This window comes from Pholis gunnellus, assembly GCF_910591455.1.
Source record: "Pholis gunnellus genome assembly, chromosome: 19".
NCBI lineage: Eukaryota > Metazoa > Chordata > Actinopteri > Perciformes > Pholidae > Pholis > Pholis gunnellus.
Window position 1 is genome coordinate 12,816,107 of NC_136546.1, and position 20,756 is coordinate 12,836,862.

Here is a 20,756-nt window from a genome sequence, read left to right on the forward strand (position 1 = left end):
CGCACGTGTGTCCGTGTCCAGCTGCTAATGGCTGCTGTCAGTGTGGCCTGCAATTCGCGCCAAGAGAGAGAGAGAGAGAGAGAGAGAGAGATCCCGAGGAGTAGTCTATTAGAGGAGTCTGATTAGTCTGCGAGACACCTTTCTCTCGCGAAGGCGCACCACAGGGCACGTCACAGATTCACACTCACGCACGCGCACACGCGCGCACGCTCATGCATGCCACCTTTATAACGTTTGCACACACGTTGTTACAGGCCGTAAAAAAGGGGTTGAACGGAACCAAATGAACTCTTATCATCACCTCCACTGGCCTAGCCTCTTCATTAAGGTCATCTTTTAGGAAAAAGGCAGCGGTATATTTCGCACTTATAATCTCTCTTTGAGTGTGCGCGCCTCAGAGGGCCACTCCTTGTCATTTGTCTTCCTCAAACTCATGTAGACTGCTTCACTCATTCATTCTATGTATGTCACACACACACACACACACACACACACACACAAATACAATGGTTACAACCGGAACCAAATCGACTTCTCAGATATCAGTCTGGATATACAACCCGGGATATGAGATAAGACATGGGACTGTGTGTCCATCATTTCCTCTGCCTATCTCTGCATTTATCAGCCACATTTCCATTTTGATTTGCTCTGCCGGTGTCAACATTATCAGTTGTCCCATCTCACAAAATAACTTGTAAAATTTGGTAGAATGGTCTATTGCTTGAGCTGATGATATCTGCAATATCTGATCCTCAAAATACTCCCGTCTGAATTTAATGGAACATATGCTCCTGCACAACACTGTATTTCTCAGAAAAAGTCTTGAGCTTTCACTATGAATAAATGAACCATCCAGCATTAACATTCTGGATAGAGACTATATTGAAAATGTGTTCCAGTGAATTAAGATACGCACACTCATCGCATTGTAAATCCTTTTATACATCCGTAGACGCCAAAAGGATTTTCCAGAGCTGATGAACTCGCAGGTAGAGGAGATCCAGCAGAGGGAGCGCTTAGAAAAAATCCAGACTTACCGGTTGGTCCGAGACAATGTGCTGGAGCATCAGAAACAGCAGGAGCTCAACAGGAAAGAGCTAATAACACAACAGCTGGAGATGTATGAGCACATGCAGGTCAGTAAAGACAGACAGGGGACAGTGTGATGTCTAAAAGTGAAGGTGTAGACAGTAATAATGATCAGTGTTGACTATCAAAGAGAGTGAGAAAGATCTGTTGTCAGCTTCCCTTCCCTCTGGTTAAGCATCATTGTCTGACTTCTTTCTCTTTCCCTCTCTGTCGTGACTCAAGGCAGCCTTGGGGCAGCACCGTAAGAGATTCCTGGATGCTTGCGAGTCATTTAGTAGCCGTCAGATGGCAGCCGCGACAAAGAAAGAAGAAGAGATACAAGCTCTGCATGACGCTCAGCAGGCAGTCGTAGAAACAACAAAGGCCACCTCTTCTGCCAAAAAGCAGAAAAACAAACAGGCCAAGAGTCCTCCTGGCAAGAAGAAATGATGGTCGTTGGCACTAAGTTCCAGTCTCAATTCTCCTCAGCAGACCGCTCTCAACAAGTCTGTTTGAACACTGACGAATCTTCATTTAACATAGAAGCCCACACTTGATGATATCATTTATAACTTGATGATATATTACCAAAAGGTTGTTGTTGCACTTGATCCCGAGCTGAAAGTGCTGTCGCCTTTTTTTCTTTAGACTTTATTGAAATATGAAACTCTAAAAAGTGAGTTTGTTAATGTTGTTTTCTTTTACCAAATGTGTTCATACTTTTACAACATTTATACTGTGTTCCTTATCATATTAAAAAACGATATCGTATACCTTCATCTTTCATTTCTAACCTGCATTAACAGAGCCACAGCACCACCTACAACCTTGGAAAATATCAAGTATAATACAAAATAAGGCTGTTACTGGCTGTGTGCACTGAGAATGTCAGGCATTCTCACTTGGAATGTATGGATTTGACTTTTTGACGCCTGGTTATATTCCACAAATCTTTTGCTTTCTTAAAGGTTACTGTATCGATTGTATGACTCCAGGCATGCTGGAAACAGCCAACCTCCCACAAACTGAGTAGTATTGATTGATTGGTTGATTGACATTTTGTGTTTTACACAAAAACTGCAACGTAGATGGGTGGGGGGCAGATATTTTCAGCAACATGGCAACTATCGATCCCATAATCTAAGGTTGAAGTGAATATATTTGAGATGGTTAGGCTTCTGATATGCATAACATCTTCATCAGCCAGGTGTTTATTTGTTAAATGAATACGATCTAGTTCAGTAAGTGCCCTTTATTTTAGCATCTTATTTGAAGTCCCACAGAGAGAGTCAGCTGACCAGCTGAGGAATGGGAAGCTAAATTAGAATTGAAAGGGAAGAGGGGGCCATCTAGTGGCTGTGGGCCGTAATACATTTTCATTACCATCTCTGCACTATGCTGTTTTCATGGTCGACAATAACGAATAGTTACATTTTGTGCTGCTGTGAGAAGGAAATTATTGTTATGCTGTCTGTGTGTGTGTGTTAGTGTGTGGATGTACGTGTGTGTAGAAGACAGCGGGGTGACAGGATTTATTTGTTCTTGCTTGTATGTGTGTTCATGTGCAAAGTCATCCTGCAGTAATCCGCTCCTGCTTTAAAGCTTTTGTACCCTGCTGCTGACAATTCGTTTATTAAAACTCGACTTTGTGGGAGATTTCATTATGATATTGGACGCTAATATGCAAAATATGAATCAGATAGATGGGCTCGTACAATGATGCTGTAGACACAAGCAAACTTAAACAGTAATTTGTGTAAATATGTGCCCACAATGTTTGATATGAATTCCCTGTGCTACTCCACTCCGCACACAGAACACAGTGTGTGCATGTGTACATTGCTCAGTTGTATATTTGCTCATAAAAATGTGCTGCCGCGTGACGTTTATTTCGCACTGCATCTGTAAGGCCTCATATAGAGCAAACCACTATTACCCTATCTACCCTTGTAACTGCACGACAGAGCTTATCCTGAACGCCTTGTCCCCTCTCGCCCAATCATTCCTCCCTTTCTAAAAAAAATGTGCTGTTATTTGCTGTTTTCAGTACCTCTAAACCCGCCCTCCTCCCCCTAGTCCTCTGTGCTGAGATCACCCGACACTGTAATTGGCAGTGACGTGTGTGTATTAACAGAGAGGCTGTTTGTTAATTGGCAGCTGGTGGTTTGATGCAAATGTGTTGTGAGCGAATGAAGAACTCTGGCGTAACCTTGAAATCACGGGGACAGTCGACCATTATATGTGCGTGTGTGTGTGTGTGTGTGCGTGTGTGTGTGTGCATTTGACTTCCCACAAGTAATAAGAACATATTTGATTCTTAAATGGACCCACATAGAGGGATGATGAAATTAAATGAAAGTAGATACACATTCCCTGCAGTGGGGAGACTGTGGTGGCTCTTTAATTCACTTTCCATTTTAGAGGTAATAATTCAAGAGTGCCTTAATCAATTTCTTTGCTATTACTTTTGTGAATGACAAAAAGGGCGACTTGCAGGAACTGCCTGTGTATTCAACATTTCTCTCTCTCTCTCTCTCTCTGTTTCTATGGCAACATCTCTGTCACATGTACAATATATAGACTACCTACTGTTGTTTTTCAGTGAGCTATGGTGCTGTCCTCCCTACATTTCATATATATATCATCTCGTATGTCTTAAGTGGCTCAGTATCAAGGGGTCCAAGTCTAAATCAAGTCTCTGACATTCACTGAACATCAGTTAGTCGTTAAACTGATCCTATGAATCTTGTAGTAGAGCCAGAAGCATGTTAGCATGAACACAGCTAGCCTGACACCAGGACATTGACAGCCTATGGTTCAAGCATGTAAATCTGCGCCAATCCACAACTTGACAGTTTTTTGCGGAATAAACAAATGAGATACAAGATGTTAAGTAATGACTGAAGAGGTCCAGAGTTTTTATTTTTAACCTGCGGACAGACCCAGCTAGCTGTTTACCCCAGCTTCTGGCCTTTATGCTAAGCTAAGCTAATCGTCTCTTGGCTGTAGCGTCATATGAGAGTGGTATCGATCCCCTTATCTAACTCAGCAAGCAAGCAAGTAAGCATATTTCCCAAAATGTTGAACCATTCCTTTGAGTGTTCATCTCTGAATAATGCACCAACCAGTGATTTTCTTTCGTAAAATAGTGTAGACTTGTTTTGCATTCAATCTATAAATCTGTAATGTCTGCAAAGAATATGCAGTGCCCTTCAAGTCCTCAAGAGCCTTATGCTCACTTAGCTCCTTTTGCCTTTTCTTTCACCTTTCTCTGCCTTGCACAGGCACATGCACTCCCCCATGCATCAATAAGCACACACACACACACACACACACAAACATGCACTCCCAGCTGGAAAGGGGTGGATACAGGGTCCTTTGGCCTATTGGCTCAACATGCTGCAGCATTGTTGAATTGTTGTTGTTCTCTCCCTCTGGGACTGAATGTCTCTTGGGGTCTGTCCACAGAGCGTGCTATGCTGACAAAAGACAGCGGAGCAAGGCTTTGAGGGAGAGAAGCTGGTGCTGCTATGGCTAAGACTCAGCAGAGACGAGGAGCAAAAGGCCAATCCCTTCCTGTATGGTGACAGAGCGACAGCATTGAAGGGGAAAATGTGATATTGACATCCAGACCGTACTGCAGTAATCCCAAACCGCTGTACTTTACAATAACTCTGTCTCTGATGTGCGCACACACACACACACACACACACACACACGGAACCCCCAACTTGCAGATACAAAAATGCTGACCTGGTTGCAGCCTCAGTCTCGTAACCCAACTATTTTGCTCCACTGCCTCACCTTGCTCTGTCTTCACTCTCTCTTTACTCTTATTTTTTTTTTTTTTTTTTTTTTGGCTTACCCGCCTCCAGCAAGAAACCTCTCTCTTCAGCCAACAGAGCGCAGCTCTGCAGACACCGGGGGGGGGGGGGGGGTGAAAATCAAATAATGAGTCTGGAGAAGTTCACAAAAAAACTGCAACCCTTCAGTTTTAGAGGTGCCGAGCAAACGAAGCACCGCACACAAGGTCATCATCACCATTTAAAAACAGTACCTGTCATCAGATTTAGGTGACAAGAGACCTACTGTAAAGCGGGAGAAATCCTGTGCAAGAATGTGTTCTATTGTAACTTATATAGATAGGCTTTCTAATTGTATCTTTCTTATTTCCCTCTGGCCCTCACTTATCAATGCCTACAAGATCCTCCCTGGACCACCAGTGACTACTTTGTAAAGATTAGTCTATTCCTATATTTGAAAGGTCCCACCGAGTCAATATTTAAGCAGGGCTGGGGAACCGCATGTCTGATGATAAAATGTCTGTGATGCAGCTCTATGTTCACTTAACGGCTTGCCAGTGACAGCAGAACCGGGCAAGTTGCTCTCAGCACAGGCCTGAGTTGACAGCTGTCCCTCACTCAGCACATCACTACACAACTTTTACAGTGGAGGGATCAAGGGAGTGTGTGTACGTGTGGGCACAGTGCTACATGTGTGTGTATCCGTACATACCGATCAAAGTCGGTTTTGCATCCGAGCTGTCTTCCAGGATATTTTAGTCCCAACTACATCCCCTACTTGGAACTTCTTTTGGTGGCCGCTGTTGTGTTTCGAAGTCGCTTATGTCCGCATCTATTATAGTGAAGCAATCGAGGTTGTTAGGATGCAGCTGATGTAACTTCCTGTTGTGCCACAGCCTGCCCAAAGTGTTTATTTCAAAAGATCTTTGAATGTTGATTTAGACTGCCCCAGATGTGGTTCTTTGTTTGTTTGTACCTGGGTATAAGGCACACTTTTGTCTAGCACAGCACTAATCATGCATCATTTGATGTCACCTCTTCAAAGCTCTGCCTCAGCTGATAGATGGATGAAGGGTAAGCTAAATAGATAGATGGCTGGATGGGAGGCTACACACAATTTCCTTAAATAGCTTCGCAGCAACTGCTTGAATCCAAACCTAATTGTTGTGTTGAGATGATTACATTAATTCAGCGATGCAGACTACAGCTGGGATGTGTCAGGTTGCCAATAAAACAGGAGTCTGAGTTTCATCCCACTTTATTGGATTGTGCAATAGCCTTTGCCAATCACGGGGGATAATTGTGCGGCTTAATTCACCATCGGAGGCTACAGAGGCCTTGGTAAGGCGGCTCACCATCACGCTGCTGTAGTCCTGAGGGAAAAGGAATTTAACTTTCTTCTGAATGTGCTTTTCAGTGTGCCTTCTTCAGCAACATTGTGTTTGGCTTCAGATTTCCTTTTTATTTGAACACATCAGGTCATGACTCTTTTCTGACATAGAGTCACTTCTAATGTGTGGACAGAGAGGACTCGTACCAGTTCAGCGACACAGGCATGGTCATGGTGAAGTGCTGATGCGATAAAGTGTGAACTGATTAGAGTCATCGATGAACTGTCCTGTTGATTATTGCTGTCTTAGATAAAAGGACAGGAGACTTTTCTCTTTCTCACACTCTCTCTCTCTCACACACACACACATCCCTTTAAGCCTAATTTTTACCATTCGTACATATAATTAGGGCAGAAGGTGCACGTCGTGTCCATGTTCAACTTAACACCAGTAAAATCATGGTAGACTTTCTTAGACTGTATTGGACTTCCCCTCTGCTGCTTCAAACGACGGGGACTGACGGAGGCAGTGGTCTCGATTTATTGAGTTCGTGACATTGAACTGAGGATGAAATGTTTCTTCAATCTCTGGTTTAACTTCACGCCAACTCCAGCTTCTTTCTAAGAATCTGTCGTCCCAGAGGTCCTGCGTCACTGCAAAGGAAACATTGGTATTGCCCTTTGCCTTAATAGTGACATCCATCTGCTCGACTATGTGTGTGTGTGTGTGTGTGTGTGTATATATATATATATATATATATATATATATATATATATGTGTGTGTGTGTGTTGATAGTCAGTTTATCTCCTTGGCTGATTATTGGAATTGATACCAGCTGTGCTGCCCCGAGTAGAGACAAGCTGCCGTTGTGTCACTTCCATCCCCTGAGCTGTTTGCACGAAACATACCTGCACATACACACACAGGCCACAAAAAAAATGCAATTCCTGGCTCGTTAGGGACGTGTGGCCTTCTGACCTTGAAAGCTTGAGCTGACAACGCGTCCTAACTGTTTTCGTGGCGGAGACAGATCTTTACGGTCTTATAGTCTCTCCCACATTCATCAAAAATGAGGTGTGCTGCCAGGATAATAAACTCACGCTTGTATTAGACTCCAGCCTTGTGATTAGGTAACGCTATGAACGTGATGAAGGCGTTATGGTATTATCAATTTCTTCACCCCCCCCCATCTACTCATCTGTTTTATCCTCCCAATCGATATTTATAAGTCCCAGTGTAACCATAAGGAAGGTGGGGGGAGGGGATCTGGGGAGGAACATTTACAGATGTACCTCTTGAGCTTCGTTGCCGTCCGCAGCAGCCCATCTACACGTGTGCTTGCAGGGGGAATGTTTGCCATTGAAAGCATCCTCCTATTTAACCAGGCAGAGACAATCAAGTGTTCCCTCAAGGGTATTGACTCATTAACTTGCAATCTCCTGGGACGTGTTTTTGTGAGCAGCATGTGTGCCTGTCTATGCGTATCATGCATACTCTTAATAGCCTTGTATGTTTCCACTTTGACCTCTCTGTTTTGTGAGTGTGCAAATTCTCGTGACTAACATTTTGCTTGAGCATCTTCCGCTTGTTTCTTTTAATAACAAGCCCCAAGCACATGTGTGTGAGACTTATATGTGTGATGATACTGTATCTCCTCTCACTTGTTAGCTAGTGCTGTACCGCATATACTTGCTGCATTAGGACACAGTGGCCGAATGCCGCAGGAAGGTTTGGGGTCATAAGCCCAAAACTCAGGTGTGCTATGATTCGCTTGATTAACTACAGCTGTCAGTGAGGGCGGAAGGTCCTTGTCCCTCTAGTCCTTCTGCATGACAGGCAGACGCCCCGACTCGCTGCGACCTGCTGTTGTCCCCTGTGTCCTCCTAGGTTTGTCACTTTCTCCAGACAGCGCTGCGACTCGCTGCTATAGGGGGTCAAACAGGGCTCACTGCGATGCCGAGCTCTGGGGCTGCACAGTGTGGCGCTTCGGATGGATCCGTCTTGAGTGTGAGAGAGTGCGACAAGGTCTATCCCTGTTAGGTCATCTGTAAGATTTTAAGTGGCTAAAATCCTCAAGAGGTGAATAGTCTGTGTGTAAGGACACTTGTTCTTTGTGCATATGCGCATTGTTGTGAGCGTGGCCTGTTTACGTAACTCCACATTCATTTTGTCTAGTTTTGTTTAGTAATTTTAGAATAGTTCAAGATGAAATTACATATAAAACTGCATTCTTATATACTCGAATAACGTACAATCCTACACTGTAAAGTCAGAGAAATGAGATGCATAGATGCATGTATTTGAATTATGTAGAGGCATAGTCGTCCTCTTTATGCAAACATCTGTGTAATGTGTGCGAATGTGCATGTCTAGATAAATCTAGATCAATACTCTTGACCCTTTGCTGCACTGTATCTTCAAAAAAAAGAAGGCAACATTTTTTTTTTTTTTATAAATATAAATATACATTACCTAAAACATTACCTAAAACTATCTTATGCCACTGCTGATGTATACTTTTGTAATTTGAGCCGAGTCAATGGGTATAGTACAGTAGCTGCTCGATACAGTCAAAGTTATCATGTTGTTGATGATCCTCATCCACCCTCACCTCAATGCTTATTGATTGTACTCAATATGCATATTTCCAAGGCTTGTTGTGATCAATGATAATACAGAGATAATGGAGGGGGCTGCAGAGGCACAGTGTGTTGGCGTAATTGGTACACATCTAGCTACTTCTAGAAGTAAAGTTCACAAATGCTATAGAATATATTTCAACTTCCAAGATGTTTTGTGTGCCTAAATCAGAAACTACAGAATGATCAGACTGGGCACCCTTCATTAGCAACTAAAAGGTGCGCAGTATTTAAAAAACTAAATAGAGTAATCTGCGTAACATCAACCAAGGGAGGGACTGCTGTCAGTGACTGCACTGACAGCACTGGCAGGCTGCCATTTCAAACCGTCACAGTTATGTTAGTAGGTAGAAGCAGATGATGTATTGTAAAGTATGTGTGTCTTTGCAATGCTTCATCGTTCTACTATTTTCATCTCTTGCTGGTTCTTCAACCCCTCCCAAAAAAAAGGATTAAATGAAAATCATCATAGTTTTGTAGCCTATAAAGACCGAAATATTGGTCACTGACACACATTGACTTTACATGGGATTTACACCTCTGCTTGACCATCCCCCTCTCTCTCTCTCTCTCTCTTCGCTCTCTTTTCTTTATGTTAACACTAATAAAGCACTACCTGAGTGGAAATCCTTATCAAAGAGCACAAACACAGCAGTCAGACTCAAAATACAACGCACACACACACACAATGCAGCTGGATGAATGGCCCGGGCCACAACACAATGGTGCTAAATTAAATCACTGATGTCAGAGTCGCCAAAAGCTCTCCCTTCAAACATCACTCACTCACTTACACACATGCAAGGATTGACTAATAAGGACCTCTTTGTTTGCCTGCGTAATGTATTCTGGATCAGGCGATATCAGTTGGGGTTGGAAGGTGCGTATGGTCAATTTCAGTTCATTATGCAAATCAGCATTGCAACAATTGTTCTCAAGCCACCCTGGTACGAGAACTGAATCAATAATTTGCTCCCTGGTCCTCTTCATATCTTTTTGTGCCCTTTTATTCAACAGCGTCTTCATTACCTTGATGCATCCTTTACTCGGCGGCGCCTCAACAAAGGACTTCTTACGTGGAAACACATACGTACAATCTCATTTATTCAGCATTCATTATTGCAATGTGGTGGACATAAACGTGCCCTTTTTTTGGACTTTCTCCAGGTTGGGACAGTGTTGGCATCAGGTGTTGTTATCAAGAGCGCAAACACACCTATTACTTCCACCACTGCACCCGTGTCCCCGCTGCCGGCGTCAACCTGTCGAAGACAAGCATGTTAGCAAACAGCCAAAACAGGTGGCAACGTCAGTGTCAGTCAAGCATGAGCAGTCTCAGCTGAGCTCGTCAAGTACTTTCATCTGTGACGTTACGAACATACACATCTGCACTGACGTTCTGAACTCAACTCACATATGGGTGCAATGGGATTCAGACCATAAATATAGCAGCAAACAATTATTTTCTTTGTCAAGATACGGTGGAGTAATATCTACTTGAGCAGAGAATGAAATCGCTTTCCCTCTTTGTGTGCCGTAATCCGACTTCTCTCTGCTTTGTTGACATAGCCGGGCCGGCCGCACGCACCTTTTAGTCCATGTTAGTGCATGTACACGAGCTAACCCATTGGTTAGCACTGCCTATGCTAACCCATTGGTTAGCTCGTGGCCTAACTCCGCACCGCTCTCATTCGGAGGTTGCGGATGCAAATCACCCACCCACGGCCGGTTCCCCCTCAAGTCACTGTTAGCGTCGTCAGTGCCGTTAGCACGGCTAGCTGATAGCTGCCGGCTCAGCCATTGCCATGTTGACAACCGTTGAGAGGCAATAGAAATGCTCCCAATCTCATATATAGCACCTTTTCCAAGTATTAATTCCTTATTTTGTACATATAGTCATCCATCCATCTGTTATACCTGCCTATAATTCGCAGAGTTGACAATTCAGTGTCAATTCTGACAGCACACCTTTTTGATTGTGGGAGGAAACTGCAGCCCCGAGGAAAAACACATGCATGCATAGGGAGAACATGCAAACTCTGCACAATTCTGGATCTGAACTGAGGACTTTCTTCCGCTTCGCCTTGACATGTCTGACAACTGCCATACGCCGAACATGGCGCGTTATTGATAAAAGTGTCAAACCAAATCAGTCACTGTTAACCATTTCTGCAGATCCACTTTTGGATGTTGGATGAACAAAATCTGCAGAACGTTGTCTGGAGCTTATTGTTGGGTGGTGTCCAAACAGGGTTTTAAAATAAAGACATTATGGCCTTTGACTTTGAAGCCTCTAAGGTCCCATCAGGGGGAACATGCATTGTCACCATGGTTGGGGACCTTTCCCTAACCGATCCCTCATCAGTAGTGCTTCACTAGAGTTACTACTGCATGATGTAACACTTTCAAAGGGAGGGTATAAATACCAGGTAAACCGTGGGACTCCATTATTAGCAGGAAACAACAACCATCACCATGGATACTGCTAGATGCATTGCTTGCTCAGCTATTGGGTTTTGTTATGCACAGCTTCCCTGCAAATACCTAAACAATAAAACCAAATCAGTATTGCCAACATAAGTTTTTTTTTTTTGTATTGATGTCTGGAGGTATAAGTGAAATGTAAAATGAATTCAGGGACAATGATGCTTTAATTTCCATGTTTTATTTTAATGTCATTGCATTTCCTGATATGTTCTCTAAACCCACCATGAAAAATATAGCGAAAGGAAAATGCAGCACATTTATGCAATGTTTCTCCGATTCCCCAGTCCAGCACAGCCAGGCTTTATAGTCCTCTTCCACTATGGTTTGGGATGGCCTTTATTATTGCGAACCTTCCACGCCAGCACACAAACAAGAGGCGGAGTGGATAGGGCGAGGGTGTAGTCGAAAAGAATGGGACTGAGCGCCCGTCTGTCTCCACAGACGATCACAACGCTGCAGCATCCCAACATCACCAGGTGCAGTGGAGCAAAACCTACTATGTGTGCGTGCGAGTAAGAGAGAGGGGAGGGGAGAGAGGGGGCGTTGTCGCTGGGGGCAGATGAAAGGGAGAGAGAGAGAGAGAGAGAGAGAGAGAGAGAGAGACAGACAGAGACAGAGAGAGAGAGAGAGAGAGAGAGAGAGAGAGAGAGAGAGAGAGTGTGTGTGCGGGGGGCTGGCAAGGTGGCGGGATTTGCGTTGAAGCCTCTGCTCTGTCAGACATGCGCAAGAGCGTCAGCAGCAGCAGCACCAACAACACCACCGCTGCGCTGCGTTTCCGCCTTGGCTGAGCGGCGCACAGAGCCGAGAGGGGAGGGGAGGGAAGCCGAGAAGAAGAGCGGAGCCACCGAGACGCAGTGGGGCACAGCACGGACTCCGAGCAAATTACACCGACGCACCGACATCCAAAGCAGCTCCTCTCCAAATTTACGCGTCCAAAAAAATAACAAAAAAAAGCGATCTGTGCGGTGTGCGCCAGAGCCTTCCAGCATGGAGACTGCGCTAAAAAACAATCACTCAAATGTGAGATTTACACAGGAAACCAGAAGGGAGAGCGCTTGAGTGTGTGTGCGCGCGCGCGCGTGTGTGTGTGTGTGTGTGTAAGAGAGAAAGTGGCTATCCCCTTTATCGTTTGCGGGTGATCTCAATTCTGTGCTCTGCAGTCTGAAGATGAAGAAGTTCAACATCAGGAAGGTGCTGGACGGCTTGAAAGAGGTATCGTCCTCCACCCCGTCTGTCCAAGTGGGGCCACAGGAGAACCATCTGATCCAGGAGACCCTCCAGTCCGACCATTTCCAGCTCTGCAAGGTGGGCGAGCCTGATGATTTTATAACACAGCTGGTTGTTTTTTTTATCACGGTTACTCCTTCCGCATGTATGCTTTTAAATTATAATTCACAGTTTGTACTGCGCGTGATGCCATCTCGGTGAGCTCCACATGACAAATAAATTAATCGGCCAATAATTTCGCTCTGTATTATAAACTACAACGAGCGCGTCTGCTGGTTGAATGTTTATTTAACATTCGGCAAGAATCCCGTTTGGATTGAGGATCATTAGAAAGCGCTCTGTGCCTTTTGTAGGTAGCCCGTAACGTACCTGACTACAATGCGCATACTGTATGGCGAATGCGCGCTGGCGACAGGACAATACACATTAGTAAGTTCCTGTGTGGTTGCAAGTATTTGTGCCATGATTTTGATCGGCAATTTCTCAAAACAACGCGATATTTTGGTTTATGGCAACATAGGACTTAATCCTCTGAGAAAATAGCATCCTTTGCTGTATGTGTCGTTTGGCATGAACTGTCATATCGAGGGGTTGGGCCAAACTGATCCCTTCTTGCATAATCTGCTGGGTTTGGATTAGCAAAACGGTGGTTTCTGGTTAATGTGCGTGTGCGAGTGTGTGCCATCCCCTTTCGTGATGTCTTTTCCTCACAGTGTCTCTCCATCCCCTTCTTCCCCCACCTCTCTCTCCTCTCACACTCCTCTCTTTCTAGCTCTGTCTCCCTCACACACACACACACACACACACACACACACACACACACACACACACACACACACACACCCCTACACCTACACTTACCTACACACACAAGCACACACTACTTTAACCCCAGATCATCGATCCATTGGGGACTGATGGCGCCTGAAGTGAGTGGGGGCCTGTTTGAAGAAAAAAAAAAAAAAGGAATCCAATGGCAGTTTACACACTACGCATGCTACATCTTAGCCCACTATACTGTTTATTAAGAATTTCCCCCTTTGTGGTTTGGTGTGGCCTTTTTTTATAGACACCACTGTGCGCTTGCTATTGATTTCTCCACACAACCTGCACAATTGTAACTGGCTTGATTTGTGGAGTCTTTTAAATGTGTCATCGGTAAAGTTACTCATACTTCTGTAAAGCATTTGTAGGTTTTAGTAGCTTTCTGACAAGTAGGCCAGTTTCTCTTATAATACTGAATACAACCCTTTGGTCTGGGAGCTATCACAGCCCATCGCCATTGATAGGCTTCATCTTATTTTACGTAGCAGAGTCTCTGTGTGCCTCTGGAGCTCAGCATCATGGAACAGTCATGTGATTGTTGACCTTGTCTGTTTTAGACACGCCGACGAAAACATAGGCTTGGGCAGGTGAACATTGAAGAACTGCAATCATATTATACATATTAGCAGTTGTCAGGAGTATTATGTTAGAGTGCCTGAGGTGAGAACTAGAGAACTAGAATCCATAATCTAGAGTCAAACCAACACACCTGAGGGCTCAGGGGATATTGTTGTTGGAAGGACTAGCTCGGAGATGGCAGGTTTGACTGACATTGATCCACAGCCAAGCATCAGATGGAAGTCTCTTTAAACAAGACCCCCCCCCCCCCACCCCGCCCGCCCCTGCACCATCACTGTCTGTCTGGACCGAAACTCTCTGTAATGTTTCTCTGCGGAGAAGGCAGGTGTCTCTGCTGCACTGAGTGCTTTTTATGTAACGTGCTTTAGCCTTCTGCCGCTAAGCAAATAAATCCAACAAGCCCACCACCAGCTGACTGACGCCATAAAGCTGCAGTCACACAAACAAATGTGCCGAAAACACAAACACCTTACAGGACAACGCACTCAAAAAATAGAAGGCCCTGCAAAGAAATCATCACCAAACGCTGCTTATTGGTGTGTTTTCCGTGTTTTCTGATTTCCAGACTTCAGTGTAATCACGACATCATGTGGGTGGCAGTGAGAGAAGGAAAACGAGATAAAAAAGAGTGAAATGGGAGAGAAGGAATCTCAAAATAGGCCCACGATTATAGAAGGGTCCTAAATAGCAAAGCCAAATATCATCTATCGCGAAGAACAGAGTAACGGTGCATAGAAAGCGCGTTTGTTCCTCTCTTTCGTTTTCTCTTGTCTGTGCAATTCCAGGCTTTACATTTCCGCTTCATAACACTCTCCACATCCATCTGGGCCTTTGTTTACCAAAAGCAGGTGTGTGATATCCTTTGACAACACAACACCCCTGCTGTGAAATGCAAATTGATAACATCTTCTCTTTTTTTGTCATCTGTCTGCACGTCTTTCAGACTGTCCGTCATGGCTTTCCCTACCAGCCGTCGTCCATGGCTTTCGACCCTGTGCAGAAGATACTGGCCATCGGCACCCAGAGTGGAGCTCTCAGATTGTATCCTTTCTCTTGTCATTGCCAGTGTGATAGGTTACCATGGCCTGTGGAAGCTCCTTTAGGTCCCTGCATCAACTGGGAGGCAGCAGCAGGTAAGTGAACAGATGTATGAGCTGCAGTAGTCAGATGCTGCACACATCGGTGGGGTTTCAGGGTATTTTTAGAGCACGCTGAAGAGTTTTCGGGAACAAGCAATGAGGAGCCGACGTTGAAAATGTGACAAGGCATGCCACTGAAATGTCCATATTTAGCCGCATGTTGAAGTATGTGCCGCAGTTGAGCTGGAGAAGTAAGTGGTGGAGGTAGCTTGCGTCGGCTTCCTTGCAATGTGGGGCCGTTGACACAAACGGGGACAACAGCTTGTGATGGAATGGCACCGCAGGGAGTCGTATAGCTACAGAGAACGCCCGCGAGCTCGTCTGTGTCAGGCTGCTTTTACAGGTCCTCCATGTGTTCTCATGCCTGTCCCACAACCTTTGCCAGCTCATTACGGTGTGATGAAGGGCTGTCCACCTGGCTGTCTCCCGTTCCCACCTGCTGGCAGCTCCGGTCGTGACTCATTCTTGTTCACCTGCGCTGAAGAGGTGAGGATGAAAACAGAGAAAACTCTCAGGCAGAGGAGAGTGAGCATAGAGTCTACAGAGCCATGTTGACCAGACTGCTCAAAAGACGATGGTACAATCTAGTCTATGTACCTTCAGAGTGTTTTCTGCTCTTAACAGCAGAGAGAGGGAGACTGAAGAGATAATGATGCACCACTTTTTCCTGGAAGGGACTGAATGTTCCTAGAGATTTACAGATTCAACAGCTGCTCTGCTTTGGATGAAGAAATTCATGGTTTCGGTCAGTGGTACACATGTATTAGAAGATCGGAGATGAAATCCCTCCTCTTTTAGAAGTACTATGTCAGGGCTGATGCAGGAGCTGGTGAATAAGCTTAATGGGGCTTATGTCTTGCTGGCTGGTACATTACTCCCATGAGCTCCAGGCTTGGTAAAATCAGTAGAAAAAAAAGCTGTACTCGTGGTGTACAAAGATGCCTATAACCAATCAGCTTAGAGATCACAACTCCCTCAGACTATCCCTAGTTTGGCTGAAATGATCTTGTCAGATGGTTCCTTCTGGCTGAAACTGGTCACTTTGAAATTGAATAAACAGAGGAATCTCTTGTGTTTGAGTGATGTGGATCAGATAGAGTCTTATCGGAGTCAGGGGAAGGTGAATTGGGAGTCATCCATCTATTCTTTGGTTCTCTTCCCCTGTCATTTGCTGTTTAGTCAGCCTTGTCTCTTTATCTGATGACAACGATACCAGCATGGCACAAATGAAAGGGGCATAATGGATCTCACGGTTCATGTTATTTTGCGTTGCAGTCCTTTTATCTTGTCATGTATTTTGGTTCAAGTTATATCAAGTTGCATATTTGCATATAGAGACATCCTGGGACTCCTGCGCCGATACACATCTATGTCCTGGAGGTCATTCTTTTTCTCCCTTAGAGGCAACTCGTGGCTATCTGTGTGTCTGCATGTTTGTGTGTATGTGTGTTTGTTTGCTTGCCTGGCTGGCCTGGCAGGACATTTGGCTGCACCCTTCTCCCATGGAGGATTACAGGAAGTGGCAGATCAAGGGCCTCAGCCTGGCAGCGTGGCAGTGGACTGAGAATTACAGCAGGAACAGGAGGTGTGTGTGGATGTGTACATGAGTGCGAGTGAATTTATGCGTGTGTGTGTGTGTGTGTGTGTGTGTGTGTGTGTGTGCATGAATCCTCAGAGGAGACGGCTGATCCCTCTAGCCACAAAGCCAATCACTTCTGTGATCCCCCCCAAAAACTGTCCCGTGTTTGATGCTCGCCACTGACTCTGCTGCTGCTTCCACTGTCCAGCTGGGAAGATGACAATGTCCCTTTGGTGTTGTCTGAAGGAGGGGCATAGAGAAAGAGGTTGGCAGGAGAGGACGGGCCGATGGAGCGGAGAGAGGGAATAGATCGGAAAGAGTGAGAGAGGCAGGCTATCCCTGCTTCAAGATCTAATGGCCAAGAATAGAATCCTTATTGATCTGTGTGTGGTAATGCACTGAGACAGATATGCCCAAGTGCACACACTGCTGTTAATTGTTTTCTGTACATTTTCTCCGGAGCTAAAAGAAGTTGTGAGCATTTACAAAACAGATTTTGTTGTGCAAGCACGGCACGCATATTAGCTATCTGTCGGATTAGCAGTGTAATTGCGGGAAAAACAAAGTAGAGATGCTCTGTTCGGAAATGCAGAATTATAAAAGTCTTTTGGTTTGTGTTTGTCATGAGAGGCAGAGAACTTTCATTGTCTTCTTTTCCTATATATCCTTTATTTCTTGACCAGACTGGACTCAATTTGTTACATTGATGCCACTTGTCATTTGATCTAATATTGCTTAAACCCAACACAAGACCCTTTGGCCACTATTTGAATTGTCTTGCTGTTAAACGACATCGGCAGCAGGTTGTTGACCCACAGCGTTGGTATCATGAAGCCAGCGAAAACAGGCAAAACATATATTATATTCTGAACTTTCATCAGTGCAAAAGTTGATGTTAATTGATATCCATCAGCCTCTAGACAGAAAGATTACATTAACCAAAGCATACAGCCTAATCTAAAGGGAAACACTTGCCCCAATATAACAGTTAAAATAAAGAAAGGTCTCTGCAACACCTTAATAATTAGAATTAAAAAGTGGAATTATAAGGCAAGGAATGGAACCTCAATCATTCCAACCAAAATGAGTTAGTAGAATTGAGCATCAATAACCGAAGAAATCTTGTTTACTTCTACTACTTTCTTTCGTCAGTTATTTTTCCTCTGAGTGTTGCTGTAGTCAACTAAGAATTTTTTTTGGTTCGAGGACAGCTGACAAACAATACCCAGAACTGGTATCCTGCTTTTATTTGAAAATAATCCATTTAGGATGTAAACACGAGTTTCTTTCTCTTTGTTTTAATAGAAGAAAGTCACCACCCTTGATAATTGAAATGTATACTCTGCTGATTCACCCCGTTTGTTAAAGCAAGAATAATGTGGGTGTAAATTACCAATTTTTCCAGAGCACTACGTAATCAGAGATACTGTCACTCCGCAACAGAAAACACGGTGCAGGGGCCTTATTGGATGATTGTTGCAGCTGACCGCCATCAAACGACAGTCTATTGTATGTGTATGTATTTTGTGCGTGTGTCTATCTGCTGGGTGGTCTGCAGCTGTGTGTGTAACAGTGTGGCGGCTCATCTCTGCGGAGAGATGGCTCTTTACTGGTGGTGGCCAGGAGAGATGGCAGCACTATAACTCAGAGACTCCCTGTGAGCCGGCAATTGATCAAATTGTCACTCCATGCTCTGCCAGATTATCTCATCGCCAGGCGCAGGACATTATAGGACTCACACATACAATTGGGGCGGCAAACACTGTACACACACAAACGCACATTCACAAAGAGTTAGTATTTCAGGATAGACGTTCGGAGGAGGCATAGGTAACACACACGTGTGCCTGCACACACAGACACACACACACACACACACACACACACACACACACACACACACACACACACACACACACACACAAGCGTATGATGATCGATGACTTATACAAATGTTAGTGGATGTGCGCACGCAAATACTGTATGTGTACTGACACACACGGGAGCAAACGTTTGCTCATGCGGATGGACAGTGGTGCACACATGTTTGCAAAGACAACTTTAGTCACACACACAATAACACACCCTCACACACGCGCACACAGGCTTTGCAGTAACTGCTATGACTGGCAGTGGCCCTGTGTGGGCTTTTGGTCATAGCATAGATTGACTATGACACATCTCCGTCATTAATCTTCCTTCTGATTCACTCAGTAACGGTGCTACTCTTCAAGCTTTGTCTGCAGTCACAGGAGAATCTCACTGAGCCATGAGTTCTCGGGACTGGACCGCTAAATGGGAATCATTTTAAAAGTGTTGACATAGAAATGGGAGCTGGGATCTGGATCTGTATAGATGCAAACATGAAAGTGTGCCATTGCAGCTTACAATCACTGACGTTGTTTACAGTGTGTGTGTGAGTGTGTGTGTGTGTGGGTGTGTGTGTGCATGCATATATCTCTTTGTGAACAAACTTCGAAGGGACTTTTAATGTATGTTACAAATCCCCGAAGGATTATTGTTTTTTTTTTTAATCTAAGCAATTGCTTCAAAGGGTAGTTCACAGATGCCACTAACAGAACACTGATTGTAGCACATATAATTCATATGTCTGTGATTATGGTAATTCATTTTGATTGTAATCAGTGATTACTACGACTCTCTGGCTTCTTCTTTTTACATGCATTCAGCATCGTCGCAGAGAGAGGGATAGCAAATGGTGAAAAAACGTTGGCGTTTCCACTTCATTGCTTCTTTTAGAGATTATTTTTCCGGTCATAGACCGTTTGTTTTTTTGCATTTTTATCATCTTCCTCATTTTGCTCTCTCCTTAATGGGGTTGATAGTTGCGAGCTAACTCTTCTAGATGGCTCTCCATAGTGCAGACCAGGCCTGGGGTTGTGTGTTTGTGACTGTGTTCGGTTATGCAATGCGCCCGGAGACGAGGCTGACTGAGACAGCAACGGTCTCATCAAAGGAGTTAAGCTGCTGCTGCCGCCGCCACTGTATTATTTACTGCATGTTGTAGTTGTGTGAGCGGCTCGAGCGTGCACACGTGTGATCAATACGTGTCTTCATTTATCGTACACACCTGTGGTGATATACAGGAAAGCTCATTCCTGTGTCAGTGGTTCCCAGGTAGTATATGGGGGATACCTCCATCACACGAAATCAAGAGTTGGTAGTATCTCATCCTAGTTGACCTCATTTTACCTTTGACACAAGCGGGAGGAGGATTTGGGGGACGGGGAAAACGACAGAATAGCTTGAGATGATCTTATCGCGTCTGATGAGAGAGTTTAATGGCGTGTGTGTGTGTGTGTTAAAAGAGCTGCTGGTAGAAGAGTGGGCTTGTGTCTGCCAGATGGCGTTTAGAAAAAAATTTTAAAAGCAGAGTCCGTGGTGAGTTCACCAGAGAGCTGCCGAGATGTGGCTCTCGTGTCAGTTCAGTGTCAGCTTTACACTATTGCGGGAACGCCGTATGTGTGCATGCATACCTGTTCACTGAGGTGAAGTACTCGTAATCAAAGACCCCTCGTGTGCCCGGTTTCATCTTTCACGCTCTCCAAAAAGCACTCAGCCTCCTCTGCTCTATCGGTTCTTAGAAATGGAAAACAAATTTTGCTGCATCAGTACCACAACAATGTAGTTTGCTGCCTCTCTCTGTCCAATATCCTGACAGTGTGTCCTGCTTAAGTCCTTTAGCCTTGACAAGCCCCAAATGGGATCCGGGTTTAGGATGATTAAAGTCTTGTTGCCATGTTGCTTCTCTTCAATAAGTTTGTGTACATTTAACTCCAGCTTTTACTGCTGTTGCTCCCTGTCCGTCATCTCTGCCAGCTCCCGTCTTGCCAGACATGAGAGTCCTGCGTGTGCATGTTGTGAGAGTTTTATTATGCCAGTTCACTAATGGAAACGGACACATGCAAAAACAAAACCCCCCCTCAAAAACCAACCATGCACACACACACACACACACACACACACACACACACGCGCACGCACACGCACACGCGCACACACACGCACACGCGCACGCACGCGCGTGCGCGCGCGCGCAGTCTTTCTTCCTCCA

The 20,756-nt window shown here is 44.7% G+C and overlaps 2 protein-coding genes across 3 annotated transcripts in view; both read left to right on the top strand.

Annotated features, from left to right (window-relative positions):
- Positions 1 to 1,521, top strand: part of adgb (androglobin) — a gene marked incomplete at both ends in the record, with an annotated part of 35,009 nt that extends 33,488 nt beyond the window's left edge. Inside the window, 2 exons of the mRNA XM_079180704.1 lie at positions 956 to 1,139; positions 1,315 to 1,521. Coding sequence (XP_079036830.1) covers positions 956 to 1,139; positions 1,315 to 1,521 — 391 coding nt within the window. The remainder of the gene's footprint in view (positions 1 to 955; positions 1,140 to 1,314) is intronic.
- Positions 1,522 to 12,499: 10,978 nt separating this feature from the next.
- The window catches only part of stxbp5a (syntaxin binding protein 5a (tomosyn)), a gene marked incomplete at its 5' end in the record, with an annotated part of 80,599 nt that continues 72,342 nt past the window's right edge, over positions 12,500 to 20,756 (top strand). For both annotated transcript variants that reach the window (XM_079179815.1, XM_079179816.1), the window contains 2 exons: positions 12,500 to 12,637; positions 14,907 to 15,004. In XM_079179815.1, the coding sequence (XP_079035941.1) occupies positions 12,500 to 12,637; positions 14,907 to 15,004 (236 nt within the window). The remainder of the gene's footprint in view (positions 12,638 to 14,906; positions 15,005 to 20,756) is intronic.